This window comes from Palaemon carinicauda, chromosome 21, assembly GCF_036898095.1.
Source record: "Palaemon carinicauda isolate YSFRI2023 chromosome 21, ASM3689809v2, whole genome shotgun sequence".
In the NCBI taxonomy this organism is placed as follows: Eukaryota; Metazoa; Arthropoda; class Malacostraca; order Decapoda; family Palaemonidae; genus Palaemon; species Palaemon carinicauda.
Genome location: NC_090745.1, coordinates 86337715 through 86356914, shown reverse-complemented (window position 1 = coordinate 86356914; position 19200 = coordinate 86337715). Strand labels below are relative to the sequence as shown.

The 19200-nt window shown below is 47.8% G+C and overlaps 1 protein-coding gene and 1 non-coding gene across 6 annotated transcripts in view; both read right to left on the bottom strand.

Moving 5' to 3' along the window:
- Positions 1-18334, bottom strand: part of Opa1 (Opa1 mitochondrial dynamin like GTPase) — a 163286-nt gene extending 144952 nt beyond the window's left edge. For all 5 annotated transcript variants that reach the window (XM_068345078.1, XM_068345080.1, XM_068345081.1 and 2 more), the window contains exon 1: positions 18182-18334. In XM_068345078.1, coding sequence (XP_068201179.1) covers positions 18182-18210 — 29 coding nt within the window. In that variant the 5' untranslated portion in view covers positions 18211-18334. The remainder of the gene's footprint in view (positions 1-18181) is intronic.
- On the bottom strand, positions 11456-11562 carry LOC137615558 (U6 spliceosomal RNA). The gene has a single exon (XR_011039250.1). It is a non-coding gene; the product is annotated as a U6 spliceosomal RNA (small nuclear RNA).
- Positions 18335-19200: the final 866 nt, after the last annotated feature.

Below are 19200 nucleotides of genomic sequence, written 5' to 3'. Positions count from 1 at the left end.
AATGTCATGGCACGGATACTGGAAGGCCTTCTAAAATGCTGCTTCAGAACATGACAAATTTGTAGATAATTTGTATTTTTCCTAACTATACAAACCTTCGCTATTTAATAGGGGTATTACTTTCGGCGTAGCTGAAATGATGAGCCATTAGAATTTTTACACGGGTTTACTACCCCATCGCTAGTTAGCGGGGGTAGGGGAGGGTAGCTTGCTACCCCCACCCCCCCCCCCCAACCCCTCACACACACCTGTGCTTGAGCTCACTTTGCTTGGAGGTAGGACTTCAAGGGGGATAGGGCTGGCGGGCAAGTTTGATTAAATAGCTAAGGTTTGTATAGTTAGGAAAAATACAAATTATCTACGAATTTGTCATTTGTTCCGTAACTGACATACAAACCACGCTATTTAATAGGGGTGACTCACTCATTAGGAAGGGTGGACGTCCCAGCCAGTACTGGCTTTTTTGGCTTTGCCCGGGGGCTCGTTATCTGAGTGTGTCAGCACTCAACAATAAAGAGTCCCTGCACCTCGCTCGCACCTTGCTACGCAAGGACTGTGGCCTACGCAAGCTGGATGTGAAGGTATAATGAAGTGTGACTCGTCCTAGGAAGCTGACTTGAAGTTCTTTAGATAGAAACTTTAGGCTAGGACTCTCCCAATACCACCTCGTCAGGGTATGGGGACGTGACAGTATTAGCTTAATACTAGGAACACAAGGAAACATGGTTTACCTGCAGTGGTTTGAGGTCAGCTATGCAGAGAACCAAGGATGCTGCTTTCCCCAAGGGAGGGGAAGATGAAGAAAAGAATAAGGGCCAGACAAACCATTTCATTCATGCAGACTAAAACCGGGTAACAATGCCCTCAACCTTCTGCTACTTGTCCAATAAGGAGCTCGAGGTTTAAACCAGCTGTTGTGCAGCCACCAGAGGCACGTATCAAGCCTCCTGTGGATCACGTCTTGCAGGTAGTGGGCTGTGAAGGTCGTCTGATGCTTCCACACCCCTGCTTGAAGAACCTGCGTCACTGAGAAATTCTTTTTGAAGGCCAGGGATGTAGCTAAGCCCCTGATATCATATGCTCTAGGGCAACGTGACGGAGGAGGGTCTGGATTCAGGGACAGATGAATCACCCTACGAATCCATGCCGAGATGGTGTTCTTGGTGACCCTCCTCTTAGTCCTCCCTGTGCAAACAAATAACGCTGGCACCTGAGGACGGACTGCAGCCGTTCTTTTGAGATATAGCCTCAAACTCCTTACTGGGCATAGTAGGAGATGGTCTGGGTCATCTGTTACAGAACAGAGACTCGAAATCTGGAAGGAGTCGAACCGAGGGCCTGCTACTCCCGGATTCCGAGTCTTAGCAATAAACTCGGGGATGAATCTGAACGTTGCCTCCCCCATCCCCTTGAATGGGCGATGTCATACGAGAGACCATGAGGTTCACTAACACGCTTGGCCGAAGCCAAAGCTAGTAGGAACACCGTTTTCCAAGTTAGGTGGCGGTCTGAAGCCTGGCGTAATGGTTCATAGGGAGGTCTCTTAAGACACCTGAGAACTCGAACCACGTTCCATGGAGGAGGTCTCACTTCCGACTGAGGGCAGGTAAGTTCATAACTTCGTATGAGTAGGGAAAGTTCTTGCGAAGAAGAAATGTCCATTCCTTTGAGCCTGAAGGCTAGACTTAAGGCTGAGCGATAGCCTTTCACCGCCGAGACTGAAAGGCGCATTTCTTCCCGCAAATACACGAAGAACTCCACTATTGTTGGAATAGTAGCATCGAGTGGAGAGATGCCCCTTCCACAACACCAACCACAGAAGACTTTCCACTTTGCCTGGTAGACAGCTGCGGAGGACTTTCGCAGATGTCCAGACATCCTGATCGCAACTTGTTGCGAAAATCCTCTCTCAGCGAGGAGATGCTGGATCCAGGCGTGAAGTCGTAGCGAAGCTACGGCTTTGTGGAAGATGTTGGCATGTGGTTGTCTGAGTAGATTGTGTCATGGAGGGAGTTCTCTCGGTAGTTCCGTTAGGAGTTGCAGAAGGTCCGGAAACCACTCCGCGTGATGCCATAGCAGAGCTATGAGGGTCATTGAAAGATTGACAGATATTCTGGTCTTGTTGAGCACCCTCCTCATCAGACAGAACAGGGGAAAGGCGTAAACCTTGATGTTGTCCCACCGTTGTTGGAAGGCATCTTGTCAGAGCACCTTGGGATCCGGGACTGGGGAGCAATACAGCGGAAGCTTGAAGTTCAGAGCTATTGAGAACAGATCCACAGTCGGGGAACCCCACAAAGTCAGGACTTTGTTGGCTACTAGATGATCCAAAGATCACTCGGTACTCACTACCTGAGACGCTCTGCTCAGATTGTCAGCGAGCACATTCCTCTTGCCTGGAATGAAGCGAGCCAAAAGTGGAATCGAGTGGACTTCGGTCCATCTCAGCATCTCTACTGCAAGATGGGATAGCTGCTTCGAAAAGGTACCTCCTTGTTTGTTGATGTCAGCCACTACTGTGGTGTTGTTGCTCATCACCACCACAGAGTGACCCGCCAGGTATTGTTGGAACCGTTGAAGGGCCAAAAAGACGGCCTTCATCTCTAGAAGGTTTATATGGAGGCACTTTTCTGATTCTGACCACAGGCCTAAGGTCGTGTGGTGCAGTACGTGGGGCCCCCACCCTTTCTTTGAGGCGTCCGAAAACAGCATCAAATCCGGGGGAGGACGAGAAGATCCACTCCTCTTCGTAGGTTCTCATCTGTCACCCACCACTGGAGGTCCGTTCGTTCCGCAGGTCCCATAGGGATCATGACGTCCGGGGAATCGTAGCCTTGATTCCACCGGGACTTGAGTCGCCACTGGAGGGATATCATCCTGAGGCAACCGTTGGGAACTAGACGAGCCAAAGATGAGAGGTGACCGAGGAGACGTAACCACGATTGGGCTGGAAGTTCTTCTCGTCTGAGAAAGGGGCTTGCGACCTTCCTCAGCCTTGCTATCCTGTCGTCCGATGGGAAGGCTTTGTGGAGATTAGTGCCTATAATCATGCCTAGGTATACCAGTCTTTGAGTGGGAAGCAGAGAGGACTTCTCGAGATTTACCATGATCCCCAAATCCTGGCAAAGTCCCAGAAGTTTGTCTCGGTGTTGAAGAAGGGATGACTCCGAGTCTGCTAGGATCAGCCAGTCGTCCAGATAACGGAGGAGACGGATGCCGATCCTGTGTACCCACGAAGATATTAGGGTGAACACTCTGGTGAAAACCTGTGGTGCTGTGGAGAGACCAAAACACAGCACCTAGAACTGGTACACCTTGTTGTATAGGCTGAATCTTAAGTACTTCCTTGAAGACGGATGGACTGGGATCTGGAAGTACGCGTCCTTCAGATCCAGTGTACACATGAAGTCCAGCGGTCTCACTGCTAGTCTGACCGTGTCTGCGGTCTCCATGCTGAACAGAGTTTGTTTGACAAACTTGTTCAGAGTCGAGAGGTTGATGACCGGTCTCCAGCCTCCAGACGCCTTCTTTACAAGAAAGAGTCAACTGAAGAAGCCTGGGGACCCATCGAGGACCTCTTGAAGAGCGCCCTTCTTCAACAGGGTCTGGACTTCTGCCTGAAGGGCTTGTCCCCTTGATGATCCCATGGCAAGGGAGCTCAATGACACTGGATTCGTCGTCAGGGGAGGTAGAGATGTTGTGAACGGGACGCGATATCCCTGACTGATTACGGAAATCGTCCAGGAATCGGCCCCGAGTTGCTGCCACCTGTCTGCACAACTTTGTAGGTATCCCTCTACTGGTGGACATGCAGGGGGACTGCCAATCCTAGCGTTTGCGGCCTCGGCTGCTCCCTCTAGGATATTTACCTCCCCTGGAGGACTTTTTGCCTTTCCTGTCCTTGACAGGAAAGGGCTTAGACACAACTGTCTTCGCTGCCGTTGTCGGTTTCGTGGTCTTGGTAGGATGGGACTGTTGGGGTGCTGGAGGCTTATAGGGCTTGGATGTCAAAGCCCTATGCAGGAGGGAGTCTTGGTGGAACTTCCTCCACCTCTCAGCAGCATGTTCCAAGTCTTTAGGCTCAAACATATTCGTTCCTTCCAAGGAAGAATGCCTAAGCCTATTTATCTCGGTGTTAGGGACCTTCTAATGGAACCTCTCAGCCACCGCATCCCGACGTTTCAGGATGGTGTTTGCTCACAAGTTCGAGACTTGGTGGGCCAGAAACTCGATCGTACGAGTGCCTGAGAGGAAGAACGTCTCCATAGCTTTCCTGGTACGTTCTTTGGAGAAATCCTCAGAGCGTATCAGGATACCTAAGGTCCCTAACCAGATATCCAGCCACGAAGTGGCTTGCATAGCACACTTCGCATCCTTCTCCTGATTAAGGATCTCAGTTGCCAGGAATGAGACCTGCCGGTTGGAGAGTCTCTCAAGAGGGACTCCCCTGGTAAGCTCTTCCAAGGAATGGTGAAGAGGAAGAGCTAAACAAGGCTCCTCCAAGATCTCGAAGTACCTCCTCTGCTGTACGCGAGGAGGTGGGAGAAGCTTGTTGCCAGCACTGGAGCGGTTGGAGGAGGCTAACTCTGAGAGCTGGACCGCGATCTTGTCCCTGGTACTCTTAACCCTCTTGAGACCAGGGCAGAGCCGCACTGGCCTTAGAAGGTTTTTGAGTTCCAAATACTCGGTCCAAGACCGTGTCTTTGCCCTCTCGAGGGGGGATCTCTGGGTCAGCAAACCCATTGAGAGTCTTCATAAGAGTCAGAAACTGCCAAAATGCATGTTCTGACTCTTGTAGTTCTCCTCCGGATGTCGGACTTGCAGCGAAGTCTCCTGTCCCCAAAGGCTCTTCTTGGGGAGAATCGCGGACATTCTCCGAATGATTAGCTGGCTCCGTCCTAAGTCTCGTCGAGGATTTTGGCACTGTCTTCGAGTCCTTCGACTCCTTCCTGGGAAGGATGCAGGACTCTAACAAAGACGGAGGCAAGTTCTTCTCCACCCCTACTCTGGAAGACTTTTCAACGTGAGGTGGGGTTTCCCTCATTGGTGTGATGGGGGAATGTCTCGCCTCACGTGACTCCCCTCAGGACGGGAAATCCTCGTCCGACAGGGAGGGAGAAAAAGTCTGGGGGGGGGGAGGAACCTGCTTCGAGGGCTTACGAGGAGACAGCTTAGCTCTTAGAGAAGTCACCACGTCTGAAACTCCTCTTTTTCTCTTCACAGGGGTAGACGCAGCCAAGGATCTGCGGCCTAACTCAGCGAGCACAGGCTTGAAAACCTGTGTAACCACTCTGATTAGTGCCCCAAACCATGGCTGTTGACTGACAGCTGCACTGTCAGACACTCCCTCTGGAGGGACAGGAATCGACAGATCCCTGGGAGGAGTTTCCATAGGGGGGTTCGCCTGAAAAGAAGAAAAAGTGTTCCTGGACCTTTCTGGATGCTTCCCTTCCACCGCCGTGCACGCTGTTCTGCGCTTGCGGGGAGGGGAATGTGGCGATGGCGACCTTGCCGTGCGTTGTCCTGCAGCCTCGCGCGCGGGGGCGATTGCGGGCGCGCGGGGGCGATTGCGGGCGCGCGGGGGCGATTGCGGGCGCGCGGGGGCGATTGCGGGCGCGCGGGGGCGATTGCGGGCGCGCGGGGGCGATTGCGGGCGCGCGGGGGCGATTGCGGGCGCGCGGGGGCGATTGCGGGCGCGCGGGGGCGATTGCGGGCGCGCGGGGGCGATTGCGGGCGCGCGGGGGCGATTGCGGGCGCGCGGGGGCGATTGCGGGCGCGCGGGGGCGATTGCGGGCGCGCGGGGGCGATTGCGGGCGCGCGGGGGCGATTGCGGGCGCGCGGGGGCGATTGCGGGCGCGCGGGGGCGATTGCGGGCGCGCGGGGGCGATTGCGGGCGCGCGGGGGCGATTGCGGGCGCGCGGGGGCGATTGCGGGCGCGCGGGGGCGATTGCGGGCGCGCGGGGGCGATTGCGGGCGCGCGGGGGCGATTGCGGGCGCGCGGGGGCGATTGCGGGCGCGCGGGGGCGATTGCGGGCGCGCGGGGGCGATTGCGGGCGCGCGGGGGCGATTGCGGGCGCGCGGGGGCGATTGCGGGCGCGCGGGGGCGATTGCGGGCGCGCGGGGGCGATTGCGGGCGCGCGGGGGCGATTGCGGGCGCGCGGGGGCGATTGCGGGCGCGCGGGGGCGATTGCGGGCGCGCGGGGGCGATTGCGGGCGCGGGGGGGCGATTGCGGGCGCGGGGGGGCGATTGCGGGCGCGCGGGGGGCGATTGCGGGCGCGCGGGGGCGATTGCGGGCGCGCGGGGGGCGATTGCGGGCGCGGGGGGGCGATTGCGGGCGCGGGGGGGCGATTGCGGGCGCGCGGGGGCGATTGCGGGCGCGGGGGGGCGATTGCGGGCGCGGGGGGGCGATTGCGGGCGCGGGGGGGCGATTGCGGGCGCGGGGGGGCGATTGCGGGCGCGGGGGGGCGATTGCGGGCGCGGGGGGGCGATTGCGGGCGCGGGGGGGCGATTGCGGGCGCGGGGGGGCGATTGCGGGCGCGGGGGGGCGATTGCGGGCGCGGGGGGGCGATTGCGGGCGCGGGGGGGCGATTGCGGGCGCGGGGGGGCGATTGCGGGCGCGGGGGGGCGATTGCGGGCGCGCGGGGGCGATTGCGGGCGCGGGGGGGGCGATTGCGGGCGCGGGGGGGCGATTGCGGGCGCGGGGGGGCGATTGCGGGCGCGGGGGGCGATTGCGGGCCCGGGGGGGCGATTGCGGGCCCGGGGGGGCGATTGCGGGCCCGGGGGGGCGATTGCGGGCCCGGGGGGGCGATTGCGGGCGCGCGGGGGCGATTGCGGGCGCGCGGGGGCGATTGCGGGCGCGCGGGGGCGATTGCGGGCGCGCGGGGGCGATTGCGAGCGCGCGGGGGCGATTGCGAGAGCGCGCGGGCGATTGCGAGAGCGCGCGGGCGATTGCGAGCGCGCCCGGGCGATTGCGAGAGCGCGCGGGCGATTGCGAGAGCGCACGGGCGAGTGATGGTGCGTAGGAGCGTGCGCGGGAGACTGTGGGATTACAGGAGAGTACGCGGGAGGCTGATTGTGCGCTCACGCGCAGGATCAAAATGTTGGGCCCGTGGGCGTGCGGGCAAGAGTTCGCACGCCCCAGAAGAAGTCGTAGGGCGCGCGCGAAGGAGAGACATCCATTGCGTGCAGGCGCGCAGTCGGAACCTGTGTGCGTGGGCGTGCATCTTGCGGGCGCGGGTCAGGATGACGGTGCATAACTGCTGAAGAGGATGGGCGCGGACGCACGCGTATCCTTGTGGGCCCGAGCAGGTGAACCCATGCGATTGTGCGATGGCGAGGGATGGCGCGCTGGAGACAGCAGGCGGTGCGTTGGCGAGCGCTGGTGTATAGGCAAAGTCCTTGACTTCCCTACAGCTCCCAGATCCAAAGATTGTGGGCGCGCATGAGAGATGGATGCACGTCAACGCTGGCACGCAGGAGAGCGCTGGCGCACAGGAGAGCGCTAGCGCGTTGGCGAGCACCGACACATAGGAGAGCGCTGGCGCGCAGGGGGTTGCTGGCGCGCAGGGGGTTGCTGGCGCGCAGGAGGTTGATGGCGCGCAGGAGGTTGATGGCGCGCAGTTGAGCGCTGGCGCTCTACCTCAGCCAAAGCCTTGTGCACAGGAGAACGTTGGCGCCCATGATCATCATGGCCCGTAAGGGACGTACGCGTGCGATGGCGCGTACGCCCTTGTTGCCCCGTAATAGGGATTGGTGCCTGACTAGCATGATAATCAGGATTCATTGGCGCGTAAAGCGCATCAGCTGCCAGGAACGGCAATGGCAGGTCAGCAGGTCTGTTGGGTGGAAGGTCGGCGTGCCCTTCGAAAGGACGACCTTCCACCGAAGGGCATCGCAAACGATCTGCTGAGAGGTCCAGAACCATAGCAGGAACAGTCGGTGAACGCTGACGAGACTCCTCTGCGGCGGACTACAACGACAATGATGAACCGAAGAGGCGCCTCCTCACCGATTTATAAGGTGAAGGAAGGCCTCTCCGGCAAAGAGGAAGGCGAGCCTTGCGACGGATGCGGCCTCTGGGGGCCGTTGGATCAGAAAGCTGACCTTCTGCAGTCCTCCGAAGAGGAGTCTCTGTCGGGGGAATCACCAGCAGGAGAGACTGTTGGACTTAGTTTCTACCTCGAAGGTTGTGCAGGAACGGGAGAAACTAAGCCTTCAGCTACTGTGGGATGAGAAGAGGCAGAGGTATTAGGAGATACCGCATTGGATACCTCTGACACCACAACGTCGACAATTGACAGAGGATCAACCTCTGCCAAAGTCGGCGATTGCTTGACAGCGGCACCCAATCGGATGATGTCAAGTAGAGCTACCCTGGAGGGCGAACCCTCGAGCCCCAAGGAAGACCAAAGCTGAAACAAATTAGTTAGTGATATATCCTCCCCCGGGGGGGAGGTGGAGCTGCCTCGCTAGGGGAGGCAACGCCATCTCTCAAACCCCGAGTTTGGGAAACAGAACCACGGTCTACGCTACCACTCGCCGGTCTCTCTCGAGAGACCGATCGAGCGGGAGCTTCGGAGGAGGTTTGGGCAACGGAAGAAGAGTCCTTGGGATTTTCTCCTTTTGAAGAAAACTTTGAAGGAGAAATATCCCACCTGGACGACTTCTTACGTCGCTGAGAAAACCTCTCCCACTGGGAGGTAGACCACTCCCTACACTCACCACACTTATTACCACTATCACAATGTTGACCTCTACAGTAAGGGCAAAGGGTATGAGGGTCCGTCTCGACCGCCGACATGAAAGTTCCACAGGGGCGGTCGGGTAAACCAGGACAGGTGCGCATATTTGCAGAGGCCAACTTCACATTTAAACCTATAGGAGAAAAAGCAAAAAGACATTAATGGCTGTCAGAAAGAGTCGAGGGTGAGAGCGGACACGTCCGACTACCACCCGAGCCGAGAGCAAAGTGAGCTCAAGCACAGGTGTGTGTGAGGGGGGGGGGGGGGGTTTTAGCAAGCTACTCTCCCCTACCCCCACTAACTAGCGGTGGGGTAGTAAACCCTCGTTAAAATTCTAATGGCTCGTCATTTCATTGGGTTTGTGCATGTATTGTACCACTATATAAGGGTAAGGGAGATGTGCATGAGTGTTGTAATTCAAGGGGTATTAGTTGGTTTAGTGTAGTTGGAAAAGTGTATGGTAGAGTACTGATTACTGTAATAGGATTAAGGATAAAACAGAGAATGCAATCTTAGAAGTACAGGGTGGTTTTAGAAGAGGTAGGGGTTGTATGAATCAGATTTTTACAGTTAGGCAGATATGCGAGAAATATTTAGCAAAAGGTAAGGTGGTGTATGTTGCGTTTATGGATCTGGAGAAAGCGTATGATAGAGTTGATAGGGAAGCAATGTGGAATGTGATGAGGTTATACGGAGTTGGTGGAAGGTTGTTGCAAGCAGTGAAAAGTTTCTACAAAGGTAGTAAATCGTGTGTTAGGGTAGTAAATCGTGTGTTAGGATAGGAAATGAAGTGAGCGATTGGTTTCCGGTGAGAGTGGGGCTGAGACAGGGATGTGTGATGTCGCCATGGTTGTTTAACTTGTATGTTGATGGAGTGGTGAGAGAGGTGAATGCTCGAGTGTTTGGACGAGGATTGAAACTGGTAGACGAGAATGATCATGAATGGGAGGTAAATCAGTTGTTCTTTGCGGATGATACTGTACTGGTTGCAGACGCGGAAGAGAAGCTTGGTCGATTAGCGACAGAATCTGGAAAGGTGTGTGAGAAAAGCAAGTTGAGAGTTAATGTGGGTAAGAGTAAGAAGAAACCTTCGAAGGAGAAATATCCCGCCTGGACTTCTTCTTACGTCGCTGAGAAAACCTCTCGTGGTTTGTATGTCAGTTTCGGAACAATTTCCAATTAGAGAGGTTGTGAACTAGGATGAGTAATCCCCCTCAAATGTTCACTATCTGTGAATGCAACGACCAATCTAGACCTACGATCTGCATCATTCTGCTCAGTTTATCCTTCCTAAATGTACTTTTACCTGGATTACAGTACCTGTTTTAGTAACCGAGTCGAGCACTGCCCACTCGTGGATTTCCGCCATCAGTTTGTAGACTATAGAGAATACAATGCCGTCTCCATTGTTACCTTGGTCTTTACAGTGGTGCCGTTACTTATTTACACCATGAAGTGACCGCTCAATAGAGAGCAAAAGTATTTTGGAGCCACTTAACGCCTCAAAACATTCATAAAGGATTTGTGCACTAGGTCGATCGTTGTACAGATTCTAAGCGTTGTAGGAGGAAAGCTCCCCATCTCTTTTGACGTATCCCCTAAACTAACAACGATCCAGTGCCCGTGTCAGCAGGAAGAATAGCTTTTCAATGAGTTCATCCTGAATAGCATCATTGCCAATTGAGACTGGGACTCTCCCTTATCAGACTACAGAACTGCCACAGGAGGCCTGCTGTCTTGTGACCGGTGTCACTTCAGATACTAAGGAAGGGATTAAGGATAGTGACGACCATTTGGAACGAGACTTTTACGGGAGGCAAGTCTTCCAGCCCCTTCTACTAAAGCTGTTTTGGTAGATCGAGTGTCTGGTGAACAGTGTCTATTCAGACACCACTGAAGGGACTGAAGATAGAGACGATCATTCAGATCGAGACGTATCAAGGAGCCTCCTTGTCTTCCAGCTACTTCTGCTAAAGCTGTGTTGGTAGATGTGACTGTTGAGGGAGTAAAAACTAACTCTCGAAGATGCCGTTTCACCCCGTGGTAGGAACACCATTCACCCGAAGGTGTCTATGTCTTTCCCAAAAAAAATCAGTCTTTGCTGGGTAATAGGCCGACTTTCTCAATTCCCCAGATCATGATTGCATGAGAGGAGTTTGTCCTGGTGGAGGTAATTCAGTTATTCCATGGGACAAATGTCATTAGCGTGTGTCCCTGCCCTGAAGCAGAGATGGATTGGGATCCTTCAGATTAATCGACATCATGAGGTCCAAGCGGCCTTATCGTCTCCTGACTTTCTGAAGTCTCCACCTCGAAAGATGCTTGTCAAACTCACTCATATTTGGAAGGTCCACGACTGGTATCCCGTCCCTAAACACCTTCCAAGAAAAAAGTTGACAAAGGAAAAACCGCGCGAGCATGTTTGTGCACATGCTGAGGTACACGCATACGCTACGATGAGCGCCTCTCTGCCACGTGATCTGAATTTCTGCTTATAGGCTAAGTCCTTTGCCAATCCCTGGCAGTAGGTTGATGAGATCGATGGTGCTAAATTAAAGGAGGAGAGTTGGTGAACGGAAGGTGGAACCTGGACTGGAGCATATCTACAGTTAAAAGTTTAGGCATTTCACGGCATCCCTTCCTCTATCAATGTTACAGGCATTCTTCCACGGGTAACCTCGTTGGAAGACTGACTCCCATAGTGGAAGAGAAGAAAATTGTGGAATGCTTGGGTATTTTGCATGCCATCCTTATTCAGGGGCAATGTTAAGCTTGTATGTGTTGTTACAATTTTCTTATATTTACTATCAAATCATGTACCTGACTACTCTTCCTGGACCGTGTCGGTTGTGCCCTTTGACCGTGTCTGCTCTGCACTGGCGGTTGTTAGTCCACCATCCTTTAGCCGGGGTCAGCACAGTTGGTCCGCAACAGTACTTGGACTGTGCTGGAGGAGTGTATGATTGGTATGTTTGCTTATATCTTTACTATCCATTTGAAGCATATTCAGGAATAAAAAAAAAAGGGGGTAGCAATCAGGGTTGGGGCTCGCACGTTGACAGCAATCCAAAGCAATCTGTTAATGTTAATTAAACTGGACTCGCTAGGAGACCTACTGCTTGTGAGTGTATCCAAAGATGATAATTCCGTGGAAAACTGCACAAATTACCTATACAGTATCTTATACTACGCATAAACCCTGCCTCCCTTTATTTTGACCAATACGATCACTCGTTTTCTTATAAACCCTCATTTTTATCCATGACATTCAAGTATTTTTACCAGTGACATTCAAGTATTCTACTTGATCTGACCCTTCTTATACCATATGTACCCATTCTTTATGTGGTACCCACATGGACATACAGTATTACGTTTTAGCCATGAATTACTCATTTTCTTATAAACTCTCCTCATTTTAACCCTCTTCATTCAAGTATTCTACTTGATCTGACCCTTCTAATACCGTATGTACGTACAGGTATTCTTTTACGCAATACTCACATGGAAATACAGTATTACGTTTTACCCAAGCCATTCTTCTAATACAGTACCGTATGTTTATGCAATACCCACGTGGACATATTGATTTTTATCCTAGTTATTAAAGTATAATATGAGACTTGACCCCCCTAATATCATTATGTATTTGTTGATGCAATACCCACCTGTATATTTCTCTTTGTTTCCATACCCCTTTCAAACATTTTCTCCCTTATTACAACATTTCAATTTGTTACCGTAAAACAATATCTATTATTCTCTTCATTTTATCTTACTATTTTTTTATCATACCTGTTGTTATTACCTTATCACACCCAGTTTTCACATAAATACTTGCTCTGAACAAGTTTCCCCAGCAAGTTCATTCAAGTTTACTTTATAGAATGTGTGCTGTTTCCGTTAACCAATCATATACCCATACGTATGTTAAGTTTCCATAAGGGGGGGGTAATATTTCCCCACTCCCTTTTCTTATCGCTTCAAGTATTTGCATCAGTCCCTTCCCAAGCCTTTTTCCATGTTAAACCCTTGTCTGTGTTCTACTTTTTACGTGTACTATTATGGAACTTCCTATAAAAATATGTACAGTAATGGTTGTAGTTATCCGTACCTAGAAGCCGCAAGGAAATGACCACAATGATTCCTAGCCTTTGACGTCCCGATCATAAAGTAAGTCATTATTTTTACTTTATGTTTAATAGGAGGGTGAATACAGTTCATCATTAAAGTTATATCGCAGCTCATCATTACCAATTGCCAGAACATGCAGAGCTTGATGTTTTTATTTTTCGGAGAACAAAGCGAGCCCACGGCGGAATAAAAACCATTAGATTTAGGGTAAAACATTGCTGTAAGCTTGCCACTACATACAGAGCTTATACAGCAAAGCAAGAACTATTAAATTGGGGGTAAATCTTTACGAGCAGAAAATTTTTTCCTGTAGAAAATAATGTAATTTCCCAGAATTTTACTTTATTTCAATTACCAGTTTCACCGAGTGTGTAGTGGGGAACAAAGTAGTCAAACTGGTTGTTCTGTTTGATTGCGGTTGAAATGAAGGTCAAATTCGGGGTACTGTGTATTTTAAATTGGTTATCTTTTGTTTCAAGCATTTCTGGTTAAATTTTTACATTAATTTCATAGCCCAAATAAAAGAAATGAGATGTTCCTCGGTTATGCAGTAGTTTATCACGGGAAAAGCTTTACCAATAAATAAATGGGCTTTTATGTACAAAAAAAAAAAATCTCGCAATTTCTTCGAAAAAAGACCTATATTTCTGTCATATAAATATTCCATGATATATAAAAATATAGGCTATCCTACTGTATGGGGCTACACAGTGGGAACAACCAGGGGTTTGGCAGTAAAATTATATTTACGGACGGGGAAATATTTCGATCTGAAAATATGTTTTCCTGTTGTAGATAACGTGATTAAACCATTTGGTTTTATTTCACATTAACACAATTTTCACATAATTCACTTAATTAGCATATTTCAACAAATTACTAGTAAATTTGTTTCAACCCATAACCATGAATTGCCAGGTAATAATAACCGAGGTAATCAAATCTAAGTTTGCATACGACAATTGATAATAGACATCCAAATAGGGTAAAGTTTTACTGTATTACAGGTTCTGATTTCGAACAGAAAATATATGTTTTCCTGTAGTAAATAACTTGATTTGACTGAATTTGACCTTCATTTCAACAGCAAACCAACAGAACAACCAATCCGACTAACTTTAAGTATCCGGATTGGTTGCTATTATTACGGATGAAATGAAGGTGAAACCGGTTAAATCCAGTTATTTCCTACAGGAAAACATATATTTTCTGTTAAAATGATTAAATATAATGTCTTTTTATTATATATATATTTTGTTAAAATACCTAAATATAATGACTTGTTCAAATTCAGTGTCATTTCACTCACGTATGTACTAAGAACGGTAACATTAGCAACGTTACCAACAGTACACAGCGTTACCAACGTTACGGTAATACACAGCGTTACCAACGTTACGGTGATACACAGCGTTACTAACGTTACGGTGGAATTACTAACATTAGCAATGATACGGTATTATTATCGAGTGTATTTTAAAGAATTAATATATAAAAAAGTACAAAAAGGGTACAGAACCTAACAAACCCACCTAACCTAACCTAGAAATTCCCAGGTTACAAACCCAATATAATTCCCTTTGTTATATCACTTCCCTCACGTTACGGTAACGTTAGTACTGTTACGATAACATTATATATAATGGTTCTTGTTTCACCAATAGCTCGCTTCGCTCGCATGAAAATAATACATCAAGCTCGTATGTACTGGCAAGCGGTAATGTTGAGCTGCGCACGCTAACATTAGTAACGTTACGCTAACATTACCAACGTTAAATATAATGGTTCTTGTTCCTCACTTACGATCACAGGAAAATAAAACATCACCCTCGTATGCATAGGCAATCGGTAATGCTGAGCTTCGCACTCTAACAAAATATAATAAAACTAACACATTAAAGTTAAAGAAATTAATGACTTACTTTTATGACCGTGACGACATAACTTAAGGGTCACGGGGGTGTTGTGACCGAGTCTGTGGCGTCTTAACTGTTTTGCCTTAGATTAGTACTGCACTTGGAACACAGTAAAAGTTGGTATATTACATTACGTGATTTAAGAAAATTATCAACATTGGAATACACCAAAATACTTTCAAGTATGGGTTACTGAAGTCGTTACAATTTTCTAATACTTAGATCGTAAAATACGCAAAAGACGTCACTTGAACTAAAAAAGACCTGACTTGGGCAAAGGTTTCCACGGAAAAGGGCTTGTTGGAAGGTGGGGGTAGGGAAATATTAACCGTGTGCAAACTTTACATACGTATGGATTCGTGATTGGTTAACGGAAAAGCAACGGAGTCTAGAGAGTAAACATTAATGAACAGAATGGGAAACTTGTCAAAAGCAATTATTTATGTGAAATCTGGGAGTGACAAGATCATAACAAAATGTATAAAAGCAATATATGAAGATAAAATGGAATGTATGATAAATAATATTTGATGGGTATATAAAATGAGGTGATTTTATAAGGTATCGGATAATAAAACGAGTAATGCTGGGGTCAAACGTAATATGTATACGAGGGTTTTACATAACTAATCAAGTGATAGACTTGAACAGAGCTGGTAGAGAGACTAATACTTACATTTCACGATTAGAGAAGAAGAAATCCTATTGGTGGAGGAAAAGTCTCTGCGCAGGGAGGCGGGATTTTTGCGCAGAAGGTCAAAACCTGCTATGTACAAACGCACGAACAAGAGCGACTACAACGGGCAAGTAAAATGAGAAAATTACATGAAAATCACTGCTAATGTTAGCATGATACACTAACATTTGATCTACATCACATGTTGGCAGTACTGGTTACTGTATTTTTTCATGAGACATAGCCTTTGCAACGGCACCTCCAAAGTTTATCCAGCTATACTGTTTTGTATTTTCCTCCGTTTATTATACATCCAAGAGGGTAATGAATAGAGAAGAAAAGGCTTGTTTTACGTTTATATATCGTTTCCCCGGTATGTTTTACCCACCCAAAACCCAGAATTCCCACAAAGGGTCCCCCATTATTGTAGGATAGATATATATATTTCTGAAACTATTCATTTGCGACGGGAACGAATGTCATTTTCGAAGAGCGTAATTATTTCTATAAGAAAAAGTAGTTTTTTTCCTAGGTTACATTACCCTGTAATACAATACAATAATACCCAAAATACAAGCCCATGGGGTTAATGCAGGTAGTGAAACATATTCCGCTTGCCAGAACATAGGAGCAATGAGATAATGTTAATAATGGCTTTCCGCCGAAAATCAGCAAAAACGTTCAAAACACCTGTAATTACATCATATACCTTTTTTTTTTTGGTAAATTTTTAGTTTCAGCCAAATTTGGAAAAATGCAATAAAAATATATTTGTTGCATCAGAAATAGTGTGGTTTCAATGAATTTAACGTTTATTTTGACTGCAAACCAACCGATTTAGAGATTTACTATGTATACCCTAGTTCATCCCACCAATTATGGGGGACACCCTTTGGGAACCGGGGTTTTGGGTGGGGGAAGGGGGGGAAGGGTGTTGGGGCATTGAATGATATTTGCAATAAATGAATAATTAATGTTCCAGCACCCCTCCCCCATACCCCTAACTAGGCCTACCGGGGGGAGGGGGGTAGGGCCCCCCAGCGACCCCCCCTTAAAGCCACAGTAATTTTCAGGGCACCACAGAACCTAACAAACCCACCTAACCTAACCTAGGGGCCCTGTACCCCTACCGGGGGGGGGGGGCTTCGCCCCCCCTGCGACCCCCCCTTATGGCCAAAGTAATTTTCAAGGCACCACAGAACCTAACAAACCCACCTAACCTAACCTAGGGGTCCTGTACCCCTACCGGGGGGGGGCTTCGCCCCCCCTGCGACCCCCCCTTAAGGCCACAGTAATTTTCAGGGCACCACAGAACCTAACAAACCCACCTAACCTAACCTAGGGGCCCTGTACCCCTACCGGGGGGGGGGGGGGGCTTTGCCCCCCCTGCGACCCCCCCCTTATGGCCACAGTAATTTTCAAGGCACCACAGAACCTAACAAACCCACCTAACCTAACCTAGGGGCCCTGTACCCCTACAGGGGGGGGGCTTCGCCCCCCCTGCGACCCCCCCTTAAGGCCACAGTAATTTTCAGGGCACCACAGAACCTAACAAACCCACCTAACCTAACCTAGGGGCCCTGTACCCCTACCGAGGGGAAGCTGCGACCCCCCCTTTAACCAGGGGTAAATTTGAATATATATATTTTGTTAAATCACTTCTTACCTTAAACGGAAGGTGACGATGAAGATGTGGAAGGTTGTGGTTGACCCTCTTCTGAATCATCAAGTACTGGAATACGTTCAGATTTGGTACAATACCACACATGTCTATCCTCACGAAAATGTAAAGGCGAATCACATTTACCACACTGGACACTTAAAGGTAATACGGAATGCTCCCTTAGAAAACGATTCACTACTTCAGGAGTTCCATTATAATTCCCATGAAATCGGCCGATCACATCAAAATAGGAATAACGACATATATCACACAACCGTACCGGAGGATCCATGACAGTAAAGTGACGTGTGAAGAAAATATAGAAACCGGAACTTTTGAAAACCGAAAACAAACGACAATCACGGGTTTCTCCCATAATGAAATAGGGAAAAAAACAAAATAGTATCGTTTACAATGTTATATTGCACGAAAAACAGATCCTTGAAACAAGACTGAGAGACCAATGAATCGTCCAATAATAACCCTTGAAAAGAACCCAGTAGTAAGACGAAAACAGACATACAAACGAACAAGAGCTACCTTGCGTGCCCATGGAAAGATATACACTAAACTTAGAAAAAGTCAAGACCTTCAATTCCTGAAATATTTTTTTTCTCTGTAAGTATGCATTAGCGTCAATAATGTATTGAGAAGAAGTGTTTTGTTATCACGTGCTTTACTAGGAAAATATATTAATGTAATACATTTCCCAATTTGGTTGAATCCAAAACTTTACCTTTTTTTTTTTTATTGTAAAGCCATTAGAAGGTACCGTTGTAAAATAAAAATTTACCCTGTTCATGTATTTGGAGTGAAATTGAATTATCATAACTACTGCCTATAATAATCGGTTAACAATCTTACAGTGTTGGTGTTTCTCGGAAATTAAATTATGTTCGTTTACACCATTAAAATACATCTAGCAAAGACATCCCAGTTAAAATAGACTAGCAAGAACACCGGTCTCGAATCAATATAAAAGGTATAAGTTAACATTCCAATACGCCCTATGTCAAATGTTTGGTTGAGAATTACAATAATCCTACTTACCCAAACCTTCCTTTCGATAGCTTATACATTATAAAGTTGTTTTAAAGAACTCATGTAAATTCTTTTTTTTTCAGGAAGATTATCTAGTAGAAGCGTCGACTGCAACCAGCTGATGAAAGTCTTACAAGTTACTGTATCTACAATGTTGACATGCTGCGTTCATTAGCTCGTATTTGGGCGTTCGTTGCAATTTAAATCTAAAATAAATATAATGATTTATCTTTAATTGTGGTGACTACTATTTGGCTTCACTTGATTCATCGGTTTGTTTATTATAGTATGGTTATTGCAATTATTAAATTACCTGAAACAAAGGAAAAATTGTCACTTTCCAAGTTTCTTCGTTAAGGTTATGCTAAGCAAAGTGTTCACATAAACAAAAAGATGTTTCCTAAATCTATCGGCATGCTTATCTTCCTTGTATATTCTTAATCTGATTTTTAAACTTTACAAATAGATTGAGTGATATTTTAGTGTGGCGAACAAAAAGTAATGAAAATTCTAATATGAAAATCAATTCAACCAGAACAAAAACTTGAAAAGGTGAAACATGGCCTTGGCTTAACCATAAGATTTCCTTAATATTCACATATAAAGATTCTCAAGATGATTCTGAATAGGTCTATTTTTAAACATGTGATGTTCCCGGTAAACTTCTAATCCTTCTAAACCAATCTCACGAACGCGACCTTGGCATATCAATGTTAACGATAATATTATAGTACCACTTAACCTCTTCCATCTCTCTACTATATAAAATTTTGAAATGGAAAGTATCACGATAGTAACAATAACAAGAGACTAAATATATCAAATTGTAATCTTCTTTTATTTTCATCACCGTACTTGTTAATACGTCACTTTTTTTAAACTTTACCTCTCACGTTATCTAATGTGAAGAAAAATACGAAAAAGACACATGCGTAGCCTACACATTACTATAATTATTTCTATTATTGTTATTATTATTATTATTATTATTATTATTATTATTATTATTATCATCATCATTATTATCT